This window comes from Falco naumanni, chromosome 7, assembly GCF_017639655.2.
Source record: "Falco naumanni isolate bFalNau1 chromosome 7, bFalNau1.pat, whole genome shotgun sequence".
Lineage (NCBI taxonomy): Eukaryota > Metazoa > Chordata > Aves > Falconiformes > Falconidae > Falco > Falco naumanni.
The window spans coordinates 19311210-19338229 of NC_054060.1; the positions used below are offsets into that span (position 1 = coordinate 19311210).

At 39.1% G+C, this 27020-nt stretch overlaps 1 protein-coding gene across 1 annotated transcript in view; it reads right to left on the minus strand.

The window, feature by feature from the left end:
- MYO1E (myosin IE) overlaps positions 1-27020 on the minus strand; it is a 92748-nt gene that overhangs the window by 28326 nt on the left and 37402 nt on the right. Inside the window, 14 exon segments of the mRNA XM_040601544.1 lie at positions 3202-3308; positions 4134-4215; positions 4821-4906; positions 5668-5835; positions 6977-7063; positions 8297-8383; positions 8767-8847; positions 9869-10065; positions 13569-13701; positions 14894-15028; positions 16445-16576; positions 17559-17648; positions 19251-19338; positions 26833-26927. Of these exon segments, the coding sequence (XP_040457478.1) occupies positions 3202-3308; positions 4134-4215; positions 4821-4906; positions 5668-5835; positions 6977-7063; positions 8297-8383; positions 8767-8847; positions 9869-10065; positions 13569-13701; positions 14894-15028; positions 16445-16576; positions 17559-17648; positions 19251-19338; positions 26833-26927 (1568 nt within the window).

Sequence of the window (27020 nt, forward strand, 5' to 3'; positions counted from 1 at the left end):
CCAGTCCCACAAAGTGTTAATGGCAGTGGAGGGACTCTGCTGCCCTTGGGAACTGAAACAACATCATCCCAACACCACTGCAGTTCCCTCACCAAAATGCCTTTATTTAAGGTTCTCAACAGGGAGCAAGTATGTCCCCCTCTGAATCTCAAAGAAGAAAAACAGCAAAAGAAAAAAAAAGCTTCCTTTTGGTGCCTTGTCCTCCTTCTGGAGCTGCGGTTCCTTATTTAACATTCCTTCTTACATATCCTGTTAGTCTCCTATTTAACGCTTGGCGATCTGATTTGAAGAATTTCAGTTAGCTTCCTTAATGCACGACTCCTGCAATTTTCCTTTGCATTTCCTTAATTTCCTCATCTAAGTCATGTGGCCGGAAGAGGCAATTTCAGTTTTTAACTCTGCAATGTGGTGTCAAGGGGCTTCTGTTGCTGTTCTTTTATAGGGCAAATTATAGAAGCTTTAGCTTTCAGTCAAATATAAAAGTTGTTGAGATTTCAGTCCTGCAAGTTTAACAAACAGTATATAAAAGAGTGTTTCTTTACATATAATCGAAAAAGTGCACCTGTAAGGAGCCATTTTGTTTTGTTTGGCTAACTATTTCTCTGATTTCACAGAAGAATTTTGAAAAACTGTTAATTCAATGTTATTTTTCTAGCTATTTTGAAATGTTAAATTTCAATACGAAGTGTACTGCCCATTGATTTTGGGTTTTTGCTTGAGACATTCTTTTCACATGACTCATAGTATAAAGGGAAAAAACTTTTGAAATCCCATGCTACAAATGACAAAAGCCCTTCAGTTATTTCTTTTTTTTAAAGAACACTTATGAGAAGTATTTTGCTAAATGATGAGGAATACTGCTCTTTTAGCTTATAATAAAGAATACTGCACATCTTCATCTTGCTGTGTTCAAGGGAAAAAGTATAGTTTGTACCCACTCCAAAAATTCTGGTACAGTAGAAAGCTGGTGGACAAAAATACATTTTCCTGTTTATAGCTTTTCCTCCTGTTCACATCTGGAATAATGCACTGCAGCAACAGTATTACTCCCATTTTCTTACTGTCGTGCCAGTATTAGTGTCCAGCAACAGAAAATTTGAGACATTTTTCTGTTTTTTCCTTTTCTTTCTGAGAAAAGGCACACTGAAAATCTCCCTCCAGGCATCAACCTCAAGCAGGTCAGGGTCTGGGAATTCAGCTAATGCAGCAATTTTGAATACAAGGCCAAGTGGCTGTGCCAGGACCTAAACAAAAACACATTTCAAGAACACCCTAATTTTTGGAATAACTAAGGTATTATACAAGGTTTAAATATTACATAAGGTCTATGTTTTAATGCTAAATACTCTGGAATTATTCAACAGCAGTACAAAGCTGGAGTGACATGGCTTCTGCGAGCATGAAGAAAGACAGGCTTTGCAAAGATTTTTTTTCCTTTTTCAGGAACATTTTCACCATCTAGTAACACTAGATACGTAAGCAAATTAGATATACTATGGCAGCATGTGTATGATACAGCATTATGTGATCACAGAAGAAAACAAAAAAAACCCCTAAACCAACATCCAGCAGAGTATCACATGAAATCACTTATGTTTTGTATTTTCCTCAACACAGAACTTCCTCACAGTAAAATTATGAAACAACGTAATTAATCTTAAGTTTCAGTTGTCATATGCACATAAATTTCTTTTCCCCAGACGTGTCACTAACTGCTACAGCGTTATGTATCCCATGTGAGATCCCGATATAATATATGGGAAATCACAGGATGAAATGGGAGAGAATGTTAGGAATTTTAAACAGGGATGAAGGATTACCATTGTAAGAACTCCCTCCACTTGTGCCCGAGTTCGATAGTATACAATGCTTTGTAATTCATGTGGCAAATGCAGCAGCTACTGATAACAAGCATCACCTTCACTATGGGAACACAAGAAGAAATCGTGCCCATTTTTGCTCCAAAAGGGGTTTCCTGGAAGCTGGCCTTTTCTCAGGACTGGGTTTTTGTTTGCATGTTTCACTGGTTTCCTAGCAACACCTTCCACAATAATAGGCCTCTTTCCCAATATGTAAATGATCGATTTTTAAAGCCCCTCAACTTACAGTCGCAAGTTTTAGACATACTTTTTCTAGGACTGCTGACTTTCCTCCTTTGGTCCCCAGTGCCAGAGGAAAATCAAGCGTGGCGCAGTAGGGTTTTCAGGGGTGAAAAAGCTAGAGAAAGGGGGTCTGCCTTTACTGAAGGACACTTTCAAGGGCAGCCCCAACTGTGGTTGCAGTAAGTTCTCTACACCCGCACGTGAGTGCACCCACCGGCATGCCAAATGGCAGGAAGGGAGTCCTGCCCAGGTGCTGGTGCCATCAAGAATGCTTTTTATCATACTTGGCAAGTTGTTTCACTAGGACAAAAAACTAAAAAAAAAAAGTTGCTTTATCAGCACTTTTACCAATACCAAAAGTATTTGGTTTATAATAATAAATGTTACCTATTATTAAGACCTCACATAGTATACACACCATACTGATCACCTACCTCCATGCAAAAATTAAAAAAAAAAAAAAAAAAATTATCTTTTTTCAGATACTAGGAAGATGCTATAAAGCATTGCATGGTTAAAGATGCCTTGAACCACAGGTGATAAACCAAACTGATGACTCAGACATCTTTTTAATGTCCATCTAACCACCTGATATGATATTCTAATGACTTCTCTTTAAAGAGCCGGCTAATGAAAGTTAAAAGTCAAGAAGTAAAATAGGAACCTTCTATATTCTTGGCTAGAGAGACTTTTGGTAAGTTTGATGCATAAAAGCAGATACAGACATCCTGCTGGCTTTTTAGCTACCCAACAGAAGCTGTTATCAGAAGCACCAGTCAGAACTGATGTATAATGTATTTGGTGTGCAAATTCTATGTGGAAAACTGAGTAATATACCAATTGTGTTGTTACGCAGATGTTGATTATTCTTAACTGATGGGAGAAAAGCTAAGATCTGCACATACGAACTGCTGATTTAGACCAAGTGACCGCAGCTTATCTTCAAAGTTCAAGAGAGGCCATACCACATTTCGTTCCTGAAGGTTTTAGAGTATCTGGTTCTGTTTGTCTGTTGGTTGCACGATTACAAATTACAAATTTGTGCGGCTTTTTTTGCCTATTAGCACCATTTCTCATCCCATGCTCTGCTTATCCATACCTGCTCTCCTCCCAGTCTCGAGACTTCTTTGTTTCATTTGGTTTGATGCAGCGGATGTAATGGGGCGTACACTTCATCAGGGTGCCAACAAGGTCATTTGCTTGTTTCTGTAAAATTGAGAGAAAACAACAGGATCAGAACTGAACAGGTAAACCGGTGAGAGAACTCTAAAAATTACCAACCATCTGCTGCTGATTCAGTTGACTGGATCCAGTTGACTTTGATCTTTCTCCAGAACAACCAAAGTGTCTTGGGATAATATGTACCTCATGGAAAATTTATAAGTAAACAGAAGGCACCACTACCTCCAGCTATTTAATGTATTTAAACTATTATATAAGAATACGGAGTGACAAAGGAATGCATCAGGTGAACTTGACTACCAGGGTGAGATGTGGGGAAAGAGCTTGGTAAAATATCAATCTGCAAAGTCTGCAAGTGTGTCATCTAAGCGTATATTTTACAACCAGTCTTGGAAAAGATGCTCGCCTTCTAACACTTGCTGCCTTGTTCAGCTCGCATTATGGTCAGTAGAAAGACTTCTGCTGACTTCAGTGGGTGTTGGATCAGGCCCCGCTGCATTTCTGCACTACAAAGAGACCAGTTATCTGTAGTTAATTGTAGGACATCAAGTGGTTGAGTGAAGGGACTCATTCATTATGCACACGCAAGTACTATTACCGCTACCATCAATTGCTCATTTGGAAAATTCACTGCAGCAGAATGCAGCTGAACAAAACATTTAATGAGCAGCGATGCTGGGCAAGACGTGATTCTAACAGCTGAATGCATCACTTTGCAATCAAGAGCCTCCTGATATCTATCTTTAAAAATGTCTGGACAGTAAAAACCAGCAAAGACTACTTTTCTTTTTTAGGTATCCAAACACACACACATATATGCACATACTAACACAGCAAAACTAGACATACTTTGATTTTACTGCCCGCAGTGGTAGGACGGCCCTTCTTGTCCACTTGAAGATTCTCAGGAAACAGAGCCTTTATAAAAGGCCTAGGAAAGAGTTAATAAAATAGTGTTGGCATAGAGAGACAGTTCAATGCAGGAGTGTCAAGGAACATGCTGTAAAAGTTGATAGTTGAACAGAATATAAATAGCTATTTCTATTAATCTGGAGTTATATCAAATCTATTTTAAGATTAGTATTTTCCATGAGCTTCATTTCTCACAGAGCTCCCTTGCTATTTTAGTGAGCCTCGGAAGACGTGATACCAGATTTCTATAGACTCAAAGAAATACAATTCTTAAAAAGTAAAAGCATCAATTAATTAAAATACATAACAAACAGAAAAAAGTTACTTTGTACATTAAACAAGTGCCTGCTTTGAGAGAATGCTGACTCACTGATGGCCTTGTCCAAGGCCAAACAAACGGTGGCCATTATACCGTTTGATCCTGACACTGCAGTACCTTACTTATTCAGATTTGCAGAAAATTAAGGTCAATACAATGGAAGTGACACTGTTCCACTGCAGTGATGTTTTATTTCCGCTTTTACACAAGTAAGTTCACAAGTTGCAAAGCAGAGAAGCCAGGCCCTCTGCATCCATCTGAACTAACACGTTATTCCTAGCTTTAAGCAAGTTTTGCTTACGTACAAATCACTGCTCTGCATGAGTTCAATCAAGTCCATGAAAAGAACATCCCGATTTCTCTCGCAGAATCCATCCATATCATAAGATACCTGGGCCAAGGTGGAAATTGATTGTTTGTGGTAAGTTGAGAACCCAATTATTAAAGAAAATTTAAATTCTGTCCCCATCAGTAGCTGTTCTGAACTTTTTGCTTAGTCTGGTATAACTTCAAGATACTATGACAATCACTAAATCCTTGCATATATTAGTTAACTCTTTCAAAACAAACATAAAAGAATTTCATCCATATACTTAAATTCAGTGAAAAAGACTGTTATGGAGCTAGTGAATGGAATATGACACAAGTGAATTTAATACTGAAGTTCATTGAAGAAAATTTTTTGCATAGTGAGAGTATATACTGTTACTAACTACAACTGCAGGAAATCATGAATAGCCTGAGAAAAATACCCAAAGAAGATAGAATTATATGTTATATTCCCAGTTTTATTGGCACATCATCACCTAAGCATCTTTATATCTGAATTCTTTACATTTACTGCTACTGTAACCAACAATTAAGATTATAATTAATAAAACACTAGAGGCATTTATTTATTTATTACATTTACTCTTAAATTCTGGTTAGCATGTTTGATCGCCACAAGGCCTTGACTCTGCTCTCCCAAGTAAGGGTACATATGTTGGGGCATGTTTGTTCCAAGCTCCCTACGCTGTGGGAGGAGGACACTGTCTCCTGAGATAATCTGGCTATTTAAAAACCAGAATAGCCACCTACAGGGCTCCCCCCGCCTACTGTTCTTTTTCTTTATAAATACACTATGCAGAATTCAGCGACGACTTCCATTACCTTCCCAGCATAATGATGAATGATAAATCCCTGGTTCCAGCTGTTGAAATGTTCATGAGTCCCAATCTGCATCTGGAGTTTCTGAAGCAGTGTTTGGTCAGCTCCTTCTCCCACCGCATGCATTGTGGCACACACATCATCTAAAATGCTCATAATCCCAGGGGGATTCTAATGCATTGGAGAAGAATAACAAAAAGAGCAAAAGTGAGGGGGAAAAAATGATGCCAGTTTTTCCCCCTCAACAGAAAATTATCTTTGCTACAAAAACACTAGAGCAAAGTCACTGCAGGAAGAATTCCCCCCAGTCAGCAGAGTTCACAGCAGAGATTAATTTGTACACAAGCATGCAAATAATTTAAGGAGAGATGGCACTTTGTAACGGTAATGACAGTGGGAAATGATGGGGAAAACACTGCTGTTTTAAAAAACCAAAAACTAAAACCCCGAAGCGCCCAACCTTTCAATTCTTGATTCCTTCACAAGGCAATCTTCTTTCCCGTTCCACCAAAAGATAAGCCTTGTCTGAGGTAAGTATTTAAAACTCACATGCTCTATTTTGTCAAACTCAGAGCTAAATATTTAAGATTGTGACAGAAATCCTGTCCTCTTCCTCGTTATCCTGATACAGATGGGAGATGGGCAAAAACTGACGCGCATTCAAGCACAAGTCACTATAGTACCTGAACTACTGTTAAAATTATCTGGCCTACTTGAGGACAAAGAATTAGCTGAAAAACAACCTATTTGTGTCCTAAAGGACAACTCAACATTTGTTGTCACCCCACATCAGAACATACTTTAAACGGCAGAATGTTCTGTGGAGCAAAGACACAACGTTTCTTTTCTCTGCAACACTTACTAATACTTCCTCTTCACTTGTTTCTACTTAATTTGGTGACAGTACCTCAAAGAAAGCTGGTATTGTAGCTTCCCCAAACTGGAAAACATCTCCCAGGGACACAGAGAGCCTTATCTGATGTACAGTAGAATATGTCATGAAGTTCATGATAAATTTAGGTGGATAAAATTTTAATTTCCATCATTCTATTCTTTAGTCACGCATCAATCATGCTATCTTATGGTTCTCTTTTTGGTCAATATCGTGGATAACATGTATCTTAGATGACATATATCTTAGAGCTCTTCTAAGACATCTTATGTAAGATTTATATATAGGTTTAGTATGACTCAGTAACTGAACAACAGTATTTGCATTTTCCTGTGAATGTTCTTGACAGCAAAGCAGTTGACCAAATATTTTAGATAAAAACCTTCTTGTTTTTCCCATCTGTTTGTTCTAAATACTTACCACTTTGTTCTCTATAAGGTCACAGACTATTTTGTTGTTAAAGTAATCTATTGGTGTCCATCTAATTCCTTCTTGCACGTATTCCTCCTGTTAAGTAAAAAGAAAGGTGCAAATATTCCTTTGCACTGTGAACGTAGCACTAGATTTACGAACGGGTACGTACACACAAGCTCTGCACTGCTCGTGTTTGGGAAGTGTATGGGGGGAGGTGGGAGAAATGACCCCAATCATGAGTAAATCCAGCTCTCTACACCTGAGAGATTAATCTGGATCCCTCTTTGCTCTCCCCACATTCTTTTGGCATTCAGAGCCCTTGAGTAGTTAGTGAGAAGAGCAGGAATATTTCATCAGTACATTTATTGTCAAAGCACTTTGCAATGTAACGAACTGACATTTACAGTCTCTCAGCAGTGCGCCTCAGCTTCTGTACCCTCATGTATTTTAAAAATTGTGACAGGCATAACAAGGCTCAGAACCCCAAAACCACACATTTAGAAATGGACTTGAAACAGAGACGCAGCTCCACTTTCCATTTCTGCATGCAATTACTGGAACCATAAAGGTATCTAGGGACTGACTGGGGGGAAAAAAACCATACTAAAATTTGATTACATTGACCACTCAGTCGCATACGTAGGAGTTCAGCTAGACACTTAGCAGGTCATTTGTGTGCAATGATCAGTTACTTTTATACAAAGGCAATGGTGTATGTGCATTCTTGAAAATGTTGTCATAAAGTTGGTGCCAGGGCTGAGCTCATCCCGCACACAATGCTGCTGGCTCAGCTGCACGCTGTCTGCCCTCCCCTGCAGAAGCTCACATTCATCTAAAGTGAGATTCTGCAGTAAGACTGTGAGCAGAGTGCTGCAAATACCTTCAGAAGTATTCCTGCATTTGTCTCAGTAATCTATTTCATTCATCTATGTATGTTTTTTTAAAAAGGGGGGCAGGGGGGTGGAGGAAATGAAGGAAAGTATTCCCATTTCACTGTGTGTCATGTCCAAAGAAAGCAGAGGGATGGAACCAAGCTGCAGTTTTCCATTTCTGCCAGTGAGTCAGAACATGCAGGATGTCTGGGCAGAATCATATGACTGCATTAGCACACCGTATCGTGGACTCACTCTGTACCGCCCTATTACAGAATAAATGCAGCTGATGCGGTCTACATTTTTAGGGTTAGCCAACAACAAAGGTGGGTTATTTTCTTTGTCTTCCCTAACAAGGAAAATTTTATTGTTAGCAGATGATGAAACCTCAAGTTCTTCCACCCATTGAAAAAGCAATAGCTCACTTACAAATTCATAATAAATGTCTGGTTACCTGTTCTGCCTTCAGAGTCAGTTCAATAAAAATCTGCTGTAGTTTTTCATTAACAAAGTTGATGCAGAACTGTTCAAAACCATTTTTCTATAGAAAAGGAAACAATTTAAAAATTAGTCTTGTGCTTTATATACAGTAATTCTTTGTTCTTATGCTGGCAATAGCCTTCAAAGAAACGCTGTCAATGATGGATGGGTTGCTGACTTTACAGTCATTCTGTGTAATCTCGGATCTTTCTTTTAAGGTCAATGACCTAGTTTCTTTGAAGTTTCTTCAATACTTTGTGTTTATTTAGCGAGACATTACCAGTGAGAACTCAGTGTCCAGGAGGCTGGGTTGGTTTTTTTTTGCTTTTATTCTGGCCACAGGATTATTTTTTTTTTTACCCTGTTTTAAATTTTTTCCCCTCTAAACAACAAGAAACTCTCCCAGGTTAGATCAGCTCAATCCCGAGTATTGCATTGCCTTACCTGGAATATTTCAAAGCCATAAATGTCAAGGACACCAATGTTATATTCTTCATGGTCCTTCTCCATAGCCTTATTAATAGACTAATAAAACAGAAACAAAACATAAAACAAAGTATAGTCTATAATATTTAAAAGATACATTTATATCCTTAAATGTTTACATAGAAATAATGGGTTTCTTCAAAGAAAACGTATTTGAATGGAACACAAATATATGTAATAGGGTATTTTACTTTCACTTTCATAAAGTGTTATTAACAGCTAGGAAATGAACAGTACACTATCCTGCTTTCCAGGTCAGTGAGCCTTTGGATCTACCATTTGTAAAAGTCTTTCCCCTTTGGTGTAACTGCCTCAGCGAAAGAAAAAGAGCCAAGCAAAAAAGCCCCCAGCCTTCAGCCTGATACTTGATGCATTTTGCAGATGTTACCGTGAATCTTTTCACCTGTTTCTGTATAACTCCGCTTTGCAGTGTCAGTGCTGGCACAGGCACTGATGAGGAGACTTCCAAGACACTAGCAGCGCCACCGCAGAGGGGACTTCTGTGTCACCTACCCAGCACCCCTGGCCAGAGGTAAGGTTTCTACCCCCCCAGCCCAGCCTAGGGTCTCATTTACTTTAGCACGGAGAATGGAGTTTGACCATTTGCTCAAATGCCACAACATCGGCATGCTGAAGTGGTTCTTTGCAGGAGGGGGAGCCAGGGGTAAGAAAGCGGGGGACCATAACCCACTAATTCTGCTCATCTGAAAAAGTACAACTGCGTAAGAGAAAGTAAGATTCAGAGATGTATGGATGCTGCCAGGAAGGAGATGTCAAAGCATCATATGGGATAGTTGTTGCAGGAGACTGAGCAAATACAGGGCTGAAAGCACAGCTCATTTGCTTCAAATGAAGTGTAGCATTTGTCGTATAATCAGTGCCTCGTATTTAATATCTGTGGTCATGCTCCCACCGCACTGCTCAACGCTGCTGCTAAGGTTTAGGCAAAGAAACGTACTGGGTGAAAGAAATGATGGACAAGAAAAGCACCGCAAAGAACATTCCTAGCGTACTTGTACTTGTTTTGATACTTCAGTAAAATCCAGTAAATCAAACTTACGTCCACCAAGTAATCAAAAACACGAGAATGAAGGGCCTTGGCGAGTGCATCCCTGGTGTAGCAGGCTTGTTCCACATTTAGCGTTACATTAATGGACTCAGATTTGCCTCCCCACTTGCTGTCCATCTGTCTGCTGGTCAGTTTTTCCTTTAGGCGGTCCTGATTAATTCCCAGGAGAAAAGCAGGGAAAGCCAAAACTGCAAGAAAGATGAGGGTGATGGGATTATGACTTACAAACTAAACCAATACAGAATTAAGGGGAAGAAAGAAAAAAAAAAAAAAAAAAAAAAGCTGTATCTCTAATAACAATCAGCACTAACAAATCTCATGGGGCATGCAGCTTAAAAAGAAAAAGAGGGATTGATGTCTTTGAAATTTCTCTAAGCTCCCCAAGGACATTTTCAAATCTTTGCTTACATAAATTTCAATTAAGATAAACCACCCTGAAGTAAAATAGCCAATTATTTCTGTACCTTCAGTCCTTCAAACATGTCAGCTAGCTTAGGTCACAGTTTTGAACTATGTAGTTCAAACAAATCACTCTTGGAGGAGATGGAAATAAAACAGAGTGCTCACACATTAAATAGAACTGACAGCACTGAAAATCCTTTGCAAAAGCACAAAATGTTTAAAATATAATAAAGAACATGCTATCTCCTTCCTAATATCTTTCCCTTTCTTCTAAGTTCAGATATTGCAAAAAGTTTTCAATTACTTTGCCATTTAATTTGTTTTGTTTTTTTAATCCCTTATTCGGGAAGTACTTTGCAAATTCTGGTTTCCCTTGTTTAAAAGTAAAGCAGAAAAATGCATCTGTGCAATAAGCAGCTACAAGTCTCGTATTCTTTGCATTCTCAGCACATGGCGCAGATGTTAGCTGCAGGTGTCACACACCTTAAGGAACGGAAAAAAGAAACTGCTTGAAAGCATACGGAAACAGCCCCCAAGGGCAACTCTTGGGGTTGGTATTGCACCTCTGCTAGATCACATAATCCTGACAGTGTTTCTTCCATGTTCCATTCCTTTCAGATCTACTTTACTGGCGTGGGGAGGATGTAAACCAATCTCCAAGGCAGCAGCCACTTGTGCTTTACACATCTGTAACATCACAGCATGATTTCGCTAAACCCTTCAGTACATTAATCCAATTTATTTTTTTTTAAACTGCAAATAACCACCAGTTTTCTGAAATCTGACGCAGTACCATCAGGAAGCTGATTAAATTTACCCCAGCATACTAGGAGCCACACAACTAACCAAAGCTGAGTCAATGGCAACGTTTCTGGTAAATCACTGGGAAGAACAGCACACAAAAAGGTCAAACATCATATGCTTTAAAATGGAAAAGAATGTAGGTAATTATAGACCAAATATGCTCACATATACTGTAAAGATGCCAGAATAAGTGTTTAGTCAGTAGTACTGTAAGAATTTATGAAGATAGTATAATGGTAAGAACCATGTATAGCTCAGAAACTCTTCAGTGCGAATGATTTACTGCAAACAGCTGGATATGACTTGATACAACTTCACATTTTTAAGATGCATGATCATTTTCCCTAGTTAGGGACCATGAAGTTACCATCTATAAAGCAGAACACGCACGTTAATTGAAAAATTGAAAAAAGCTGATCCTCAAAGAGTAATCAGTAACGTTGAGTGTAACAGTTTTAAATACAATCTGTGAAGAAAAGCTGAAAAAGACTAGGTTCACCTCATCAGTTTTCAGCAAGTGTAGAACAAATCTTCCAATACAACGCAAGAGTAAAAGAGGCATGGTTTAAATTGTTTTCTGCACCCAGGAAAGAACAAGTAGTTTGGCATGATTTGCAACATGGAAGATTTAGAATAAATAATGAGAACTTTTTTCAACTACTAATATAATCAAGCACTGTAACAGATAGTAGCCACTGACAGTTTTGAAGAAGTATTTGTCTAAATGTCTGTCAAGAATGGTCTGTACAGACTTGATTCTGACTCAGAGTAAGAGACTAGAGCTTCTGGTGTCCTGAAGAATGGCCCTTGCCTGTTTTTCTGCAATTTGCTATATAATAACAAGAACACTACTGACCAAATTCTTAAACTTTTCATTACTTCAGACTTACACAAAGTATGACTATCATTGCCAGTCTTGGTCTTTCACTGTGTTTTATCTTTCGTGGCTATCCAGGCTGTAAATGCTGTACTGTTTAGCTGGCTAGGACAAACAGTAAACCTCCAGTAAAGGGGGAGGATTAATGAAAAGAGAAACAAACCCAACTTTCAACTTCATAATGCAGAAATTGTACTGGACGCTGCTATTTCTTCTCTGGCTTCTTTAAAATGCAGTATGTTTATAAGTTCTATATTCATTCTATCTGCTATTTTTTTCAATGTATTATTCACGCACAACGTCTATATTTATATCCCACTGACCACAGAAATATGGTGTACATGGCTCATCATAGAGATGCATTCACATTTACCAACTTATTTTCAGCTCATGTCTTTTCAGTTCGTTACTCTTTGATGCAAAGCACTCTGTAGCTACCATGTCTGGCTATTAAATGTCTTCATTTCATTGGAAGATGTAATACTACGATTTAAATGGAAGCACAGTAGATCTTTTGGAATTATAAGGCATATAAAAAAATCCTATACTCTTCTTTGTATGTATAAAATGCCACAAAATGTTTTTCCTTGGGTTCACTTACTATTCTTTCAAATTAAGGTTAAAAATTAGTAATTTTTATTTCCCCACGTCTTAAAACAAATAGGAGAGTACTAATACAGGTGAGTGGGAAGTTGACTGCACACGAGACTTCATATTTAACTTATCTAAAACTGAACAAATGCAGTTTTCCTAAACATAAGGACTATTTTGAAATAAGGGTTAAGAGAACAGACAGATATGTATAAGCTACTACATAGGCTGTGCTTATCTACTCTGTCCTTAAACTGTCAAGGCAGCATAAAATCAACAGCAAGGTATAAAGCGTGACAAAAATGTTTAAAACTCAAGATCCCTTAAGCTTTTAAACGACTTGTTGATGTGGGCCTAGCTGATACAAAACAGCAACAAGAGGTGAAAGATGCAAGGACGGTGTATTGTGGATAAGGAAATAAATAATAACACAGTAAATGTAGCTAATAATGAGGTACAGGTTGTGAAATTTGAGACAGGGAACATAACTGTAGTAGGTAAATTCTGCTTTTCAATTCCACTCTGAGTTTCTGTTTTCAAGGCACCTCTTCTGGATGCATGTATGTATACATATACATATATATATGTGCATGCCTGAGTGCTGTGTACCTGAGACCAGGGGTACTCCACACGCTGGGAGCTGCTTTCACATGACAGTGAGGTCAGACAACCCACGTAAGAAACAGGTGTTTTTCTGAACACGTGCTGATGCACTGAAAGGAGCAGAGTTCAAGTTTGCTTGAAAGCGTTTCTCACCATTTCTGTAATTTCATACTTAAAGGCCAGGAAAGGATTTCTTAAATTCAAAATGCAAAACTGCACTCCTGTTCAGTCAGTGGCATTGTACAAGACAAAACAGGGCTGTCGGTACCATTGCTTTTGGAAGAGAATCTCTATTAGCAGTCTCGCGTTATAAGAAGTGATGGACTGTGGACAAGCAGCTTGAGATTGCCCTTCACCTTATGCCACCTGGGCCTCAGCCCGCTGCTACTGCTCTAAGTTTCCAGAGGTACTTACACTCCTCGCTCTCCACGCCCGCATAGTTGCCAACCTCTTTGAAGCTGATGTTTCCCAAATGCAGTATTCCTGCCACTATCTGCAGCACCAGTGCCTGTTCCTCTGCAAAGATCCCAATCACACTCATTGCATGCTGGGGAAAAGAAAAAAACAAAATTACTCGAAGAATCTGTTCGGTGACTCTTGTCATAAAGTCCTTTTAAAATTCTGATGTTAAAAAATCAAGTTTTTCAAAACAGTTCAAATGCCTAAGGTAGGTAAATTTCATTACAGCCTGTGCTGAAGTTTCAAAAGGTACCAGATGTCCTACTGCAGCATGTTTTTACATACAGAAGTATCTACACCATTTAGAAGATCTGTTAGCAAAATAAATTCTGGAAAATGAAAGTTACTAAAAAAACAAGCACCTGCTCTTAAGTGTCACAAGTAGTTTCATTGCAAAATGGGAAACAATGAACTTAAGAGACAATGACTTTATTCCTTCTGTAGCTTATCCACTCAGACTAAGAACTGTGAAGCTGTATTCAATGATTCTGAAAAACAGCACAGTCTGTCTGGCTTAAACTGTGAATTTCAGCCACTTACTAGAAAATAATCCAAAACAACATTGGGTTTTGGAGTCTAGAGCACATGGTAACTTATAGAATGTATGCTCAACTGTTTTCCTAAAATATCAGATTAGCTAGAATACAACAGTAATTATTTAATTTTTAATATATTTTTAGGCCTTTAAATGTGCTACATATATAAATAAGGATATGTATTAATATGCTTATTTTAAATATTACATTTCTAATAACAGGAGACCAGAAAGTTGACATGACTTAAAGGTCACACAATGAATTGGCAACAGCACTGGATAAAGCGCTCTACAATCCATGATTCTCAGTCCCTTTCTCCAGCCTTTCAGTTGCACTGTTTCAAATATGCATAGGAGATCAGTCACTGCTAAGAATTCAGCTAAAACAGGGCACACTTTTATATTTTCCTCTAATGGAAGTTCCTCACTGTGCTTGCATTTTCACATTTTTCCTACTGCAGATTTTCTGCACTCAGTTAAATTTCATTAAATTTGCACCGTTCTGAAAAAAGAAAAAACAGAAAACAAAACTCCTTTCTAGAAAAGTATCTTGCCAGGATTCTTAGGCTGCAGTATAGGACCGCTTCAGAGTAACATACCCCCTCCTTAGGGTAAAATACCATTAAAATAAGTTATATCTGCATTAGTTTCTCATTCCCATATTAATACATCAATGTATTTGCTACAAATGGGCAATGACATAAAGATAACTCCACCACTGTGCAAATCAGAGTAAAAAACTCACCAGTGTTTCTTGGAAATCTGATTTGTCATTGATGTCATCAACTTTGTAGGACCCAGAGAGACTCAGGTAGTAATAGTAGTCCATACTGGTAATGCCAAGACTGCTTTTTTGTTCCAAGGAGGCCCCTTCAATTAGCTGCAGAATAAAAATCCCCAAATTAGGCATCATACAAGGATCTTCAGCAGAGATGAAGCAGTTCAGAAACTGACTGAGCCTGAAGTTACTGGGAGAGGTATGGCTGTATATAGCACCGTGCCAGGTACGTGTCCTTCCTGTGTTCTGGGAATTGTTTAACCCAAAAGACCAGATTCCCATTCCCAGGAGTGTTTCAATTCTAACTTCTACATCTAATAAAAAGCAAAGACAGTGCTTTGAATGCCTTTCATTATATTTACCTCATAATGATAAGGCAAAGTGGGTTCTCTGTTCTGCAATGTATTTATTAAATCCTCAGGAACAACATGTTTTCTGTGCCTACTGAAAGGCAGGCAGAGCTGAAAGAACATACTAAGAATGCAGTACTCGTAGCCTCAATTGTGAGGCCAAGCATCCTTTATGCCCGCCATGGCATATATTAAGCAATTTTTGCACTGCTCCAATACTATGTTATTTGATGCACGGCTCAAGTCACACCTCTTTACATCATCTAGGCCAACAAGGCCAAGAATAAATAAGAGAGTAGTTAAAAAAAAGGTTCCTGTGCTCCCTGTGAAGCCAGAGGAGAGGCTGCCCAGGCCTACGCAAAGTCTACGCCGTCGTGCCCAGAGAGGGCTGCAACAGGAAGGAATGAACAAACTAATCTCAGAAGAGCATACTCAACACCCCATAGTCTTTCAGCTCCTGGGTGAAAAAGCCTCTCCAAGCCACAGAGGAAAATCGGCAGGACAGTGCAAATTGTTCATACACCTCGGAAGGGAACACACAGCTCCTGGAGCAGCTCCAGCTCCACTGTGCATCCTGGCAATGGCACTTCCACGCCACGTGGAGCTGCTGACCGTCATGACAGCACACTGTCCTTACTCTAGTTTTGTGCAGGGTGATCAATGGCACTTAGCGGATAAGCAACTCGCATGTCAAGGACCGGTGAAGGCCAGAAAAGCCTTTTTGAAACACAAAACCAAGCGAGGATGCTTGCAGGATTCAACAAATAAGTATCTTAAACGTCCTAGAAAACTTAACCAAGAATCAAAGCTCTCTTTCACAGCTGTGCTATGGAATTCCAAAGCAGAAGGTACAATTATACAGGCCAGTTTAAAAAGAGATCTGTTGGAAGGTTCTCATTTTTCTGTTATTTTCTGGACTTTTCCATATGGGAGTTCCCAGTGAATTTCAAGCAAGGCCTTTATTGAAGTACTTCTGTTCTGGAGCTGAAAGGCGGCTAGGTGGGTTTACGTTAGATGGAGCCTTAACACCCTATCAAGCTGCCCAGTGAGATCCAGATTACTTCTGGAGTATGTGTTCAGTAACCTCACTGTGTCGAGAATGACTTTTCAACCAAAAGGGAACTAGATATTTTAAGTAACTCAGAAAGGACCTATATACACTTCTGACCTGGTAAAAAATGTGGAAACTCCTCTCTCCAGGATTCCTCATCACAACTCGAGATTTTTCCAGTAGGAAGTTGGAGATTTTCCCTCCATCTGGTTCTCCACCTGGGCTAAACTGGATTTCAAAGTATTTCCCCTGCAATAAATAATTTAAGGTGTTGAAGGATTAGTAAATACAAAGCTGAAATCAGGCACTTGTACCATATCTCAAGGAAGGTTACGGGGATATTTAATCTTCATGGATGCAGCGACACAGCTGCCTCAAGGTATAACCTAAGCTTAGATTCCTGAACTATCACGTTTCCTTCTTTCTTTCTGCACTTAACACCGCACTAGATTCAGGATAATATGTCATGTGTTAACGCAAGTGTAGAGGGGAAGTCGGTGGCTTCTTTTCACTGCTGAGACCCTTAGGATAAAGGAAGCCATAAGGCTCACCTCTACAGGAAGAACATTTCACAGATTTACGAACGACAGCAAACACAGCGTTCTGCTTGGAGGCAAGGTAAAGCAATCATCTTTTCCACTCAGGGAGACACGAACTGCATTAGCACTCACATTGGCTGAGGAACAAATCTCCAATTTGTAAAGCCTATGTGTAACTTTTAAAAACAGAACCTGCAGTATCTTTTCTAGTGAACAGTCATTTAGCAGTATTATCTTGACTATTTTATAATGACAGATTGAAAATAATTCCTGCCTACTTCCTGTACATATTAGTAAAGACATTTCCATCAAACAACTCCTAAGGATGGTTTAGTCTATTTTTAAGAAAGCTATCAATTTTTTTTTTATTTTATATTTTTTTAAACATGTATTACTGTATATAATACACAGATTTGAAAAACTGGCCACTTTTTTGCTGAAAAGCTGTTTTCTTGCAGACTGAACAACTTATAAATAAACAGTGACCAGTACATACTCTAAGAGAAACAAATGTGTAACCTATACAGAACGAGAGAGACCTCTCAACACATACCTTATGTTTTTAAAAATTCTTTATATTTTATTTAGATTTATGTCATCTGTAGACAATTTATATTATACTCCTGAATACTGTCTCTGTAACAGCACAGAAGTTCAAAGAATAAAGTAACCTCTAAGGCAGAAGGACTTACAAATCTGCTGGAGTTGTTGTTCCGTACAGTTTTTGCATTCCCAAAGGCCTCCAGTAAAGGGTTGGACTGCAGAATAATATCTTTAACATGCTAAAATTTTAGGAAACAAGAGAAACAGAGATTCAGAAATAGACATTTTTGAAGTTCTTACAGACTTTCTAAAACACCGTGACACCTAAATTACATATTAAAAAAGCAAGAAAGCCTGCATCTGTAAGAAATCCTCTTGATTAAGTAAGGTATAGAATCTAATTCTGTATTAGAATTCAGAGCTTCTAGTTCCTATTTCTTGAAGAAAATCCTACAAAATTGAACAAAATGCCTGAGGCTAAAAGCTAGACCTTCTGTCCACTGTTCTGCCAAGGAACACAACCAATAAATTGATCTGTTTTTTCCATCAACTTGATTTTAAACAATTTCCTTCTTACACATGAGCATTTAAGTGTTTTGAGGGGTCTGGAACCACAACCAATGAAGTCAGAGCAGCATGAAATTTAGGAACCTGGAAGCACTCAAGCAACCTGTTTCAGGATCAATGCTGCTGCTATCTAGCTGTCCTAGAAAGCAATAAAGTTTGTTACTACACGGACAAGATACTAGCTTTGGAACAAACCCAATGCATGCCAGGTTGTGAAAAGAAGATAGAATTTTATTTCAAAAGAAATGCTCAAGGTAACTTAACAACTTCCTCAACTGTTACTTAGTAATCACTAAGAATATTTTTTTAATTCTGTACAAAAAGCTGGACTCTTAAATAAAACAAAGTATTTATTTATAAAGTATTATATTTATTCCAAAAATAAAACAATGCACACTTTCTCTGCATCGTTCTCTTGGTTACTGAATTATTTTCTGCAGTGTTCCCAGTATCACTGCTGTGCAAAACTAAACAGAAAGAATACACTCAACATCAGACTGCAATAAAGCAAAAAAAACCAATAAGCACTCCAAAAGAGCACACTGGTAAAAGCTGCTACTGCCTACCCACTACTGCCTGTCAGTCAATGAATGTAACATCGTTTAGGGCCTTTTTATGGCTAATTCACTCAATTAGCTTTAGTTAATAGGTTTTGATAAATAGAGCAGACCTCCATAGTACAGCTATTAACAAAAGCAACTCTTTGCTGTTTCAGCTAGCTTTCAGATACTCTAATAGATAACCTCGTCAAACAAGATGATGTTCCTGCTGTTGGCTCTCTGACATATGCATACAAATCAGAGACTCAATGGAAGTAATAAAACCCCAAAAAGCCAGTTCAGTTTTCAACAGAATGCCAACACAGGAGAAAAAAACCCCACACATCTACCAAAAGGAAACTGGCTGTTTTCTTAATCTGGTTAAGAACAGCAATTAAAGTACCTTTTACCCCCTGCACTTAAAAAAAAAATAAATAAATATTGTAAGCATAATCCAACATGAAAGCTACAAAACTTTTAGCAGAGATGATTCTGGGTCTGTGGATTTTCCATCCCAGAGGCAGCCCAGCAATCTGTGAGTGAGCAGTTCGCCGTCCCTTCAGTGGCTTCTCAATACAAGTTGAGGGCTTGTACGTATTTCTGCTCACCCACGAGCTTCCCCAGCGGAATGCCTCTGGGCTGCTGGCGTCTGCCAAGACACATCTTTGTCATTCTACCTCTGAGGGAAATCTTTAGACTATGTTTATGTTTCAATATTACCCTATATCAACTCACCTGTACTTTAGGGCCACCTCCTGAAATTTTGGAGATATAGCTCATGATGTATTTAGCAGCTACGGTCTTCCCAGCACCACTTTCCCCACTATGAAAAAAGGAACACAAAAATCTACCTGTTAGTTTTTAAGTAACTCTAGGATGGAGTAATTTGAGGTTTATCTTGTTCAACTAAGACTAGGTACCTTAACAATGCATAATAATACTTATACACCATATTTACATCAAGTAAGCTATAATATATAGACTGTGATATAGTATTGTAGCATGGTACTTGGATACGTTTATGAATAAATTATCTTGAATACACCATCTCGCATGCACACCATAATTTCTATGGGACTTCAAAGTTAGAAAACTATGTAAACTGAGAAATAAATATAATTAAACCAAGAAGCTCTAAAGAGAACAAGTGTGTTAAGAACTCAATTCCCATTTAAATTTAGTGGGATTTCAGATCCTAACACATGAACTCATTCAAAAAATCCAAGCTTTGAATGCCATGCCAGACACCTTCTTCAGTTCAGGAGCCTTTTGTTTTAGGTGTTCCTGAATGAAATAATGAGACCTTATTAATCACATCCTGAATGACGGAAGAACTACTTTCCTCTTCCTATGCCTCTTGACACAGGGTACAAGAAATCTTAATATTCCATACTAGCTTTCACAATTCCTTCCTTCCATTATAATATTGCATTTCAATGGTGAATGCTTACAACATCAGTAGATTTGCTTTTGGCAATTAGTAAGCTTCTCCAGAGGGAAAACAGAGAGGCATGCCAGACAATCCAACCTCACGCTTTACTTCATACCGTAAAGAATACTTCAACAGAATTCCTCCAGACTTACACACAGCTTGGTGTAAGTCAATTTTGACCTTAGTGAATTTACCCTGACCTGGACAGCTACGCCAATACCAAAAACCCAACACACGGATGTTGGTTCGATGTCATAAAGATATCTCAATTTTTTTTCCTTGTGTGAAGATCTGTGCTATCTTTAAGCTCCTGAATAATTTCAGTGAATGTTGTTGACTCTTTCATCCTGCGCCTACTTGCTCCTGGATCCAGATCAAATGCACATCTTTTAGCTCCGTTTGCCAGAGAAACATCAGCATGTCCTGCACAGGAGAAGGACCTGCCGAGAACAGCAGCTCAGAGCTCCTTATCGGCATGAGTAATGGAGACACTTCCAAAGGCTTAATTCTAAAAAAGCTCCCCAAACTGCCAAGCTGCAAATATCTTTAAAGCTTCCAAACAGCACAAAAATACCGAACGGCTTCCCCCACCCCCGTGTTCATGCTTTTGTCTTCTCCTGACTGCAGTTTTACAGGGAATTTGAAAAGGTGGAAAAGTACTTTTTGATCATCTCATCTCTGAAGTGCGGACCATGATTTTCATGATTCAGAATTTGCTTCTCCTAAGCAGCAAAAAGAAAGTCCATATTATTGGTATCTACTACATCCACTGGACAGAGGGAGTTTGCAGGATGGTAAACTGTATTTATAAGTTCAAATCAGCAATAGTTCAATAATTAAAATAACATTTCTTCAACATCTGCTCATCCTGTTGTAAAACAACACAGACAAATCAATTGAAACCAAATTGTACTCTTGAGTTTACATATACAGTCGTCAGCTGAATGCAGAGGAGGATCTGGAGCCAACACTGAATAAATTTGATCAGGTATTATTTACCACACAGTAAAAATGTAACACATTTCTGCAGCATTTTCTCTGATGCACACATTATCCTTCTCCTCTTTGCTCAGATTAAGCGTGGCTTATATTCCTCATTCCGTAGCGTCTGCCACGGGAATTGACCTGGAGGAATATGGTTCCATTTTATTGTTAGTCTCTGCTCCGATATAAGTGGTCCTTCATACTAAATTAATTTGGCCAAAAGACTGCCTTTCAGTTTGCTGTAGATCTACGCATGCATGCACTTTTTTCATTTTAATGCTTTTATTGATCAGAGGCCAGTAAATTGCTCCAATTATACTACAATAAAACAGGATGATGCATTATTGATGAACCCAAGTAACGTCATCCGATGGGATGGCACCTTGCCCCCCCTAAAGCTCAGGTAGTCAGCTCTAAGAGGGAAACCGCGGCATTCCTGCCAAGTGGCTCCCATACAGGAGCTTTTTCACATACATCCTACTGCTCTGCTGCTATTAGAACTATTTTAAGAAGATGTAAGAATCATTTTCTAGCTTGGTACTTTTAAGTACATTGAAAGATGGAGGGTTTTAAAGGTTGAAAGAATGATTGTAATGGCTTAAAGTAGGTGGATTGTGGTACTGACAGTTTTCTCAGAGACTTCTCTTACTAAAAATAGAAACGTTATACAGCCTCAATCACTAACAAAAAAAGATAATGCTTTGAAAGATGTATTGTTTCTTCTAGCATTATTTGGTACTCTAGAAGTGGCATTTTGTTCAGCAAAGTCAATTAGCGCTTAGCTGAAGTCAGAATAAGACTACAAATGCAGAGGGAAAATTTTTTGTTCCTTCCTTCCCAGGTGCAATATAATCAATGATTAGAGCAGAGAAGCAAGATCCAAAACATAGCCTCACCCCTCCTCTCTAAAATTGATTTTCTGAATGATATTTTATGCAGTATTCCTGGCTGTAGAACAATACAATACTTCATCACCAGGACAATGTAGAAATTTTAATAACAAATGTTTATGAAGAACTCCTGGATCTGCCAGTAAATAACACTGCATATGTAAAACATTCTGATGCTTTTAGATAAGCTTTCTGGTTTGTTTACATAGAAAATTTACTTTCTCTAATTATGTTCAGAGAAAACTCAGTAGCATAACTTCTGTGAAATATTTTTCCCTTCTGAATCAGAGCTTTTACCAAACTTCTTCCTGCATTAGGCTTATGCTTCTACCACTTCCCCATTAAAATTCAGCTGCATTTCCAATTAGATTCTGTACAGATGTTTTAGAACGATCAGTCATTTGAGTCTTCTGGAAAGCTGAGATACAGAAGCTGGCTGAAATCTCATATTAAATTTTGAACTTAACAGACTTAAGATAAACATGAGCTGTTCACTAAAAACAGGGGTGGTGGTAAATGGGCTTCCATTAATGTATACTTGTAGTATTTAAGATATAAAAGATAAGTCTTTTCAGGTATGCAGTCATCATGCATGGCTTTACTGTACACAAAGGCTGCCACATGGATGTAAAATGTAAACTAAAATTACAGACAAGGGGGACTGAAAAACTGCTCTAAAACAACTGCAACATCTCCCGGCAGAGATCACTGGAAGAATGGGGAAATAAAGTCCTCAACTTTATAGAAAGGTAAAAACCTTAAGAACGCTTGGAAGAAACACATTTATTGCTACGTAATATAAAAATACTAATCATTACCTCCCCTCTCTTAATTAAAGGACAGTGACGGTCCAGAAGGAATTACAAGCTGCAACAGACAACCCTTCGTAATTAAAATCTTGATGGGACAACTCCCTGTTGGTAGCTTGGAAGAGCCGCCGTTCCAGGCGAGGAAGGAGGCGACAGGCTGCTGCAGCAGCCCTTTATAAGCTTGGTTCAACAGAGGCTTCAATTAAATATCACGCCTCAGTAACACCTAAGCTTAACGAGAACTCCAACTCCAGCGTAACTACGTTGCTCATACGCGTAAGCTCTGCAATCCTGCCCGCTGGAAGGAGGGCAGGCGGCGGGGTGCTGCTCCCTCCTCGCACCCGCGCTCAGCACCCGCAGAATCCAGCCACCCGTACCCTCCCCGTTTGCGCTGGGAACAGCCCTTCCAAATAGCTCGTGGCTCCTCAGCTGTAATTAACACATGTGTACATGTCATTTTCTTAACACATATGCATCTATGCTGCAACTACTCCGCTAATGAAACAGGCTTCCCCGTCCCTGCAGAAGTTGTTTAGTAACAAGTTTTATTTCTTTTTAAATTATCCCAGAAAAGATTATTCTTGGTTGCTATCTATTGAGCCTTTCGGAGAACTGTATTTTCTTTTGGATCTGCTTTCCTTGTTTGTTCACTGAGTTTTTGAAGAGGATAAGCTTTTTCTATTGGTGTCTAAATGCATTATTTGGAATTCTGGAATTCAACGTTACAGCAAAAGGGCGTGTGATCCTCACACAGACACACAGAGGGTCCTGACTACAGCAGGACACCGCAGGACCTTCCTTCGCCTGCTGGAAGGGCATGTCTCATCTCCTTAAGAACACATGTCCCCTACCAGGTCCAGAGGCAGATGCCACAGTTGCCCAAACCAGGTGCTGCAGAAGACGGAGGTGTGCACCAGCCCCTGCCCCACCAGCCTGTGTCTCCACTCCTCAGACTCCACATGCACCAGACGTAGCCTTTTTAATCTGACAGCGAACCAGTGCAGTCTACACCATATTTCTTACCTTCCTTCTTTGCAGACCTTTCTTTAGGGGGGAAATCTGCCATCTTGAGGGGGGCAAAGAAGGTAAAACCTGGGTTTGGTTTTGTACTACCTTGCTCTGCTCCTTCTGCTCCACCAGGGCTCTTCAGTGAAGTCACTCCAAATTCAAACTAGTTGTGAAGCAGAGAAGCAAACAGGCACCTCATAATAACCACATTATTATTGCCACTTATTTTCCACAGGACAAATTTTTATGGAAAAAACTAGGGTTCACTGAAATGCAGAGGTTCACTTGGAATTGCTTAGGTTCAGCAGACTTCTGTGGAGCTGAGACAGACAGACCTATATCTCAATTTATTGAGAATCGCCAATTTAGGGGCAGAAATGGCAAAGTCCTTGGCAGCTGTTAAGTGAAACTGATGGATGGTGTGCTTGTTAGACATGAAGCTAGCTAGAATATTCATTTCACTCAAGAGCTGCAGCATCTTGAGACCATCATCTAGTCTGCCAGCAAATTCAGTGCCTTCTCGTCTATGAAATAAAACATAGGGAAACAAACTCCAAACTTCAAGAAACTTCATTCTGAAGCCAGCTCCAGTCATTAGAAATAGCAATGACACTGAAATCAGAAAATACAGGCTGTGTCTAAACAGTTAAAAAGGAAATGTGGTTAAAAGGATTAAAATACCAACCAAACAAAACCAATTTTGTGAATACCGGAGTTACTTCATAAAATAATTTATAAGTGTCCCCCCCAAAAAAATCAAATACCATCATGAAAACTACCTGTAAGTCTAGTCTGCAGGTTTTACAGTGTTTGTAACAAGAATAATCATGGGAAAAATACATGTGTAAAAAGGAAGAGGAATTCTCTGAAATGTCCCTGGCAAACACAATTTTTCTTGTTTCGGGTTTGCAGTAGATTTCAATTAACTCCAGCAGATTTTGAATAGGTTGTGCACACACTGAGAGAAAACACACTGCACATACATGATGCAGATACTCTGAAGAGCACCTTGTCTATCATTCAAGCACAAGAATTCACAAGAATGAATCATTCACAAGAATGTGCATTTACACATTTATCATTCACAAGAATGTGAATTTAAACCTGTAAGTCTGCATCTCCGATCTGCATCTCGGCTCTCTGAAAACATGATCCTTGCAATCATTGCACTTTGGGGCATTATCAATGGATCAAAACTGGTTTTAATTATAGTTCACCACCATTTAAAGTTTTTCTCTATAAATTTAGCTACACTGAAACATCCCAGGCTCTGGGATGTTACTTTGTTCAAAAAGCAAAATAAATCCCCATTTTACCCATTCCTAATGGGTCTGAGTTTGACTAAATGGGACTAGTAACTTCAGCACGGCAACAGGCACTGGGTTTCCAAAAGGGAGGATTTTTGCCCAGGGAACAGTTCAGATATACACCAAGCTGCAGCCAGGGGCTGTGGAACAGGGAGGTCCTCCCAGGGGTACAGCTCAGCAGCAAACTGCTAACGCCTGGGTGACCTTCCTACATGCAAAATCCAGGGGTCCCACCTACCTACACACACCTTGCTGACACCGAGAGGGACACACCTATGCACTTTCCTACCGCAGCACCTCCCCAGGAAAGCTCCGCCTGGAGGACTTCCAGGCACAGATTCAAAGAAACAAAACAGTGAATGTAACTTTCCAACAATTAATCCTCACAAGCTTTCAGGACAGCTCATCAGTGAGATATGTTGCTATGAAATCTGTTTTCACACTGGATCATTCAGTGGGGTACAGGAACAGGCACACATGGAGCACCTCCACATGCAAGACCCGCACACTAAGCCCAGTTCTTTATAACAATCCTGTGGCAACAACAAATTCGTTAAGTGGCTGGTGCAAGGGCATTTAAGCTTAAGCATTAGTGACCATCCACCATTTCCTGGCAGGTTCCAGTCTAAGGGATTGAGCCCACCGAGTTATAAGGCATCTGATGGGATCATTGCAGGGCACACAGCCACCCCAGGGAAAAGAACAGAGGGGCCTCCCCCAGACAAAGAAAACATTGTCTTGAAATCTCCCTTTTGTTAAATTCAACAGCAGTTAAATTCATAGTGCTGCCTCTCAGCATGTTCCACAGAGACATGATGGAAAGCTTAAGAAAAGCTGTTATTAATAAAACAATATAAGTTTCCCTTCAAATCATTTTTTCTTCTGCTCCTCTTTCTTTTCCCTAGCTCTTGAGAAACACTCATAGGCCAGTGAAATGCTTCTGATCACACACACCTTCATTAAAAAAAAAAAAAAAAAAGTCTGAGCTCACATTCCCAATGTATGCATTTATCCATTTATAAATTACATACACCTACTACTGAAGGTCTAATATTTTCTTCCCATATCCCAATGGATTCCGCTGCACAGCCCCTGTGATGCACGCACCCCACTGTGGAGACCACTGCCGCAGGTAAAGTACAGTTCCAGGTGAGCTACAGTGAACCCTTAGAATTTTCTATGGAAGAAGGAAAGTCAGAAGAGGTACCGTGTACCAGCTCCAGCACCCTGCGGTTCCTGCTCTCTGTGCACCCCCTTTGGTCACACATCATCTATAAACCCCCAGGTGAGGACAAAGCTACCTCTAGACCCAAATCTCACTTTGATTGTGACTTAAGTAATGCCTGTCATTTAAAAAGTTCAGTAATAATTCTTCAGTGAATTGCCTCAGCCAAATAACGGAAATAGATTAACAGTGAAGACAAAATTAATTTTCCAGTATCTCTCCTCTCCTGCTTCTGACCGAATGCAAGCAAAACTCGAAAAGGAACAAAAGTACATTTCTTTTTAACAGGGGAAAGAAAAGAAACAGCACAAAAGCAGAGCATGGTAAATGCAGTCAATGTGAGAACGTTGGATTTAACGGTATCTGCGGCTGCTGTAGTTGTTAATCCACCTCCCTCGTGGAGTCATTCAAGCTCCTGCAGTTTTGGTATTGGGCATGAAGCTAGCTATGTGAAAAAGAGATTTCGTGTGGTTAAGCTATCATCAGGATAACAAGAGAGAGAGCAGGAAAGTACTTAGCTATCCTAAAAAACCCCAAAATGTTCAGTGGTCATGGACAAAGAATATTTTTATTTATACAATAAAAAATAATTTTTTTTGCTTCTTGAAGTTAAAACACCAAAAGAAGATGATAAAATATTATTTTACAGATCTTTTTCTTACCTAATAATAACACACTGATTTTCTCTGTCAATAATCATGTTTCTGTACATGCTGTCTGCAAGAGCGTAAATATGTGGTGGGTTTTCATATTGTGCCTGGGAGGGGGAATAGAGAATAATTTTTCAACACAGCATTAAACAATGCAGAATGAGCAATATAAATTTTTATTTAAATTGGAAGGATTATTT